Source organism: Lemur catta, chromosome 21, assembly GCF_020740605.2.
Source record: "Lemur catta isolate mLemCat1 chromosome 21, mLemCat1.pri, whole genome shotgun sequence".
Lineage (NCBI taxonomy): Eukaryota > Metazoa > Chordata > Mammalia > Primates > Lemuridae > Lemur > Lemur catta.
The window spans coordinates 9,382,648-9,384,666 of record NC_059148.1 but is presented as its reverse complement, the minus strand read 5'-3'; the positions used below and the strand labels follow the sequence as shown (position 1 = coordinate 9,384,666).

At 45.9% G+C, this 2,019-nt stretch overlaps 1 protein-coding gene across 1 annotated transcript; it reads left to right on the top strand.

Annotated features, from left to right (window-relative positions):
* Positions 1–727: 727 nt before the first annotated feature.
* On the top strand, positions 728–1,791 carry LOC123625740 (ubiquitin-conjugating enzyme E2 E3-like). Its single transcript, XM_045534271.1, has one exon. It carries the CDS (start codon positions 728–730, stop codon positions 1,232–1,234), a length of 507 nt encoding a protein of 168 aa, XP_045390227.1. The 3' UTR covers positions 1,235–1,791.
* Positions 1,792–2,019: the final 228 nt, after the last annotated feature.

The following is a 2,019-nucleotide window of genomic DNA, read 5'->3' as shown; positions in this document are numbered from 1 at the left end:
GAAATTTGATGGTTTTCTGCAAACAAAGGCTCTCTGAAGAACAAATCCAAAAGTGTGGCCCTCCTCCCCCGGCATCCTCACACTGTCACCTACCTTGGCGTGAGCCTTGCCAGCAACTCCTTGTGACCAGTGGTCAGCTAGGCTCCCAAGGTGGCTCAGAATTCAGGACGTTCCAAACCAACTGCTACGTGATGGCTATGCCAGGAATTCACTTCCCTTCCATCGACCAAGCCTGGAAGAGCAGTCCATGGGAACTAACCGGGAAAGTGGCCGTCTGGGTGGATGCTTCAGATGTTTCATGAATTAAGTCCCCACTGTCTCGCTGACCACCTGCCTGAGCAACCATCTGAGCAGCCTTGGTTGAGGAGCAGTGGCTGCACCAGCACAGAGTGTGCACCTCCCTGCTCACACCCTTCCCCATCAAAACTCAGTCTGGGTCTGGGAGCCGAGGCGGGCACGGCCAGGCTGCTGGCATCACTTGGTGCCCAGCTTGGCTCTCCCCACAAAGGGCCGAGGAGCTGCGTGGCCCCCGACCGCGGCTCACCTCCATGGGCACGGAAATTTGTTGTACTTCTTGGGGCTAGGTTTGTTTGTTTTTCCTCTGCCTTTTTTTGTTTTTCTTTCGTTATTTTGGACAAAATGTTGGTCTGTGGTGTAAAAATTGAGCGAGGAACCTTGGTGGCATTGGGAGCTTTGCAGAAGTTTTCCAAGAGATAACTTCAGCAAGATGTCAAGTGATAGGCAAGGGTCCGATGATGAGAGCCCCAGCACCAGCAGTGGCAGTTCCAAGGCGGACCAGCGAGACCCGGCTGCTCCAGAGCCTGAAGAACAAGAAGAAAGAAAACATTCTGCCACCCAACAGAAGAAAAACACCAAACTCTCTAGCAAAACCACTGCTAAGTTATCCACTAGTGCTAAAAGAATTCAGAAGGAGCTAGCTGAAATAACTCTTGATCCTCCTCCTAACTGCAGTGCTGGGCCTAAAGGAGATAACATACATGAATGGAGGTCAACTATACTTGGCCCACCAGGTTCTGTATACGAAGGTGGTGTGTTTCTTCTGGATATCACATTTTCATCGGATTATCCATTTAAGCCACCAAAGGTTACTTTCCGCACGAGAATCTATCACTGCAACATCAACAGTCAGGGAGTCATCTGTCTGGACATCCTTAAAGACAACTGGAGTCCCGCTTTGACTATTTCAAAGGTTTTGCTATTTGTTCCCTTTTGACAGACTGCAACCCTGCGGATCCTCTGGTTGGAAGCATAGCCACTCAGTATTTGACCAACAGAGCAGAATGTGACAGGATAGCCAGACAGTGGACCAAGAGATACGCAACATAATTCACATAATTTGTATGCAGTGTGAAGAAGCAGAAGGCATCTTCTCACTGTGCTGCAAATCTTTGTAGCCTTTACAATACGGACTTCTGTCTATATGTTATACTGATTCTACTCTCTGCTTTTATCCTTTGGAGACTGGGAGACTCCCCAAAAAGGTAAATGCTATCAAGAGTAGAACTTTGCAGCTGTAGATTAGTTATGTTTAAAATGCCTACTTGCAAGTCTTGCTTCTTTGGGATATTAAAATGTATTTTGTGATGTACTAAGGATACTGGTCCTGAAGTCTACCAAATATTATAGTGCATTTTAGCCTAATTCATTATCTGTATGAAGTTATAAAAGTAGCCGTAGATGACTAGGAATTATGTCATTTGTATTAAGCCCAGATCTATTTCTGAGTATGTGGTTCATGCTGTTGTGAAAAATGTTTTACCTTTTACCTTTGTCAGTCTGTAATGAGAGGATTTCCTTTTACCCTTTGTAGCTCAGAGAGCACCTGATGTATCTCAAACACAATAAACATGCTTCTGAAGGCATAGTTTCCTGTCGTAAAAAAAAACAAAAACAAAAAAAAAAAACCTCAATCTCTACAAACTCCCTGTCCTTCCCTAGACCCCACAGTGGCAGGGGGCAGAGTCCTATATCCTACCAGAGGGACTCATACTTAGCCAA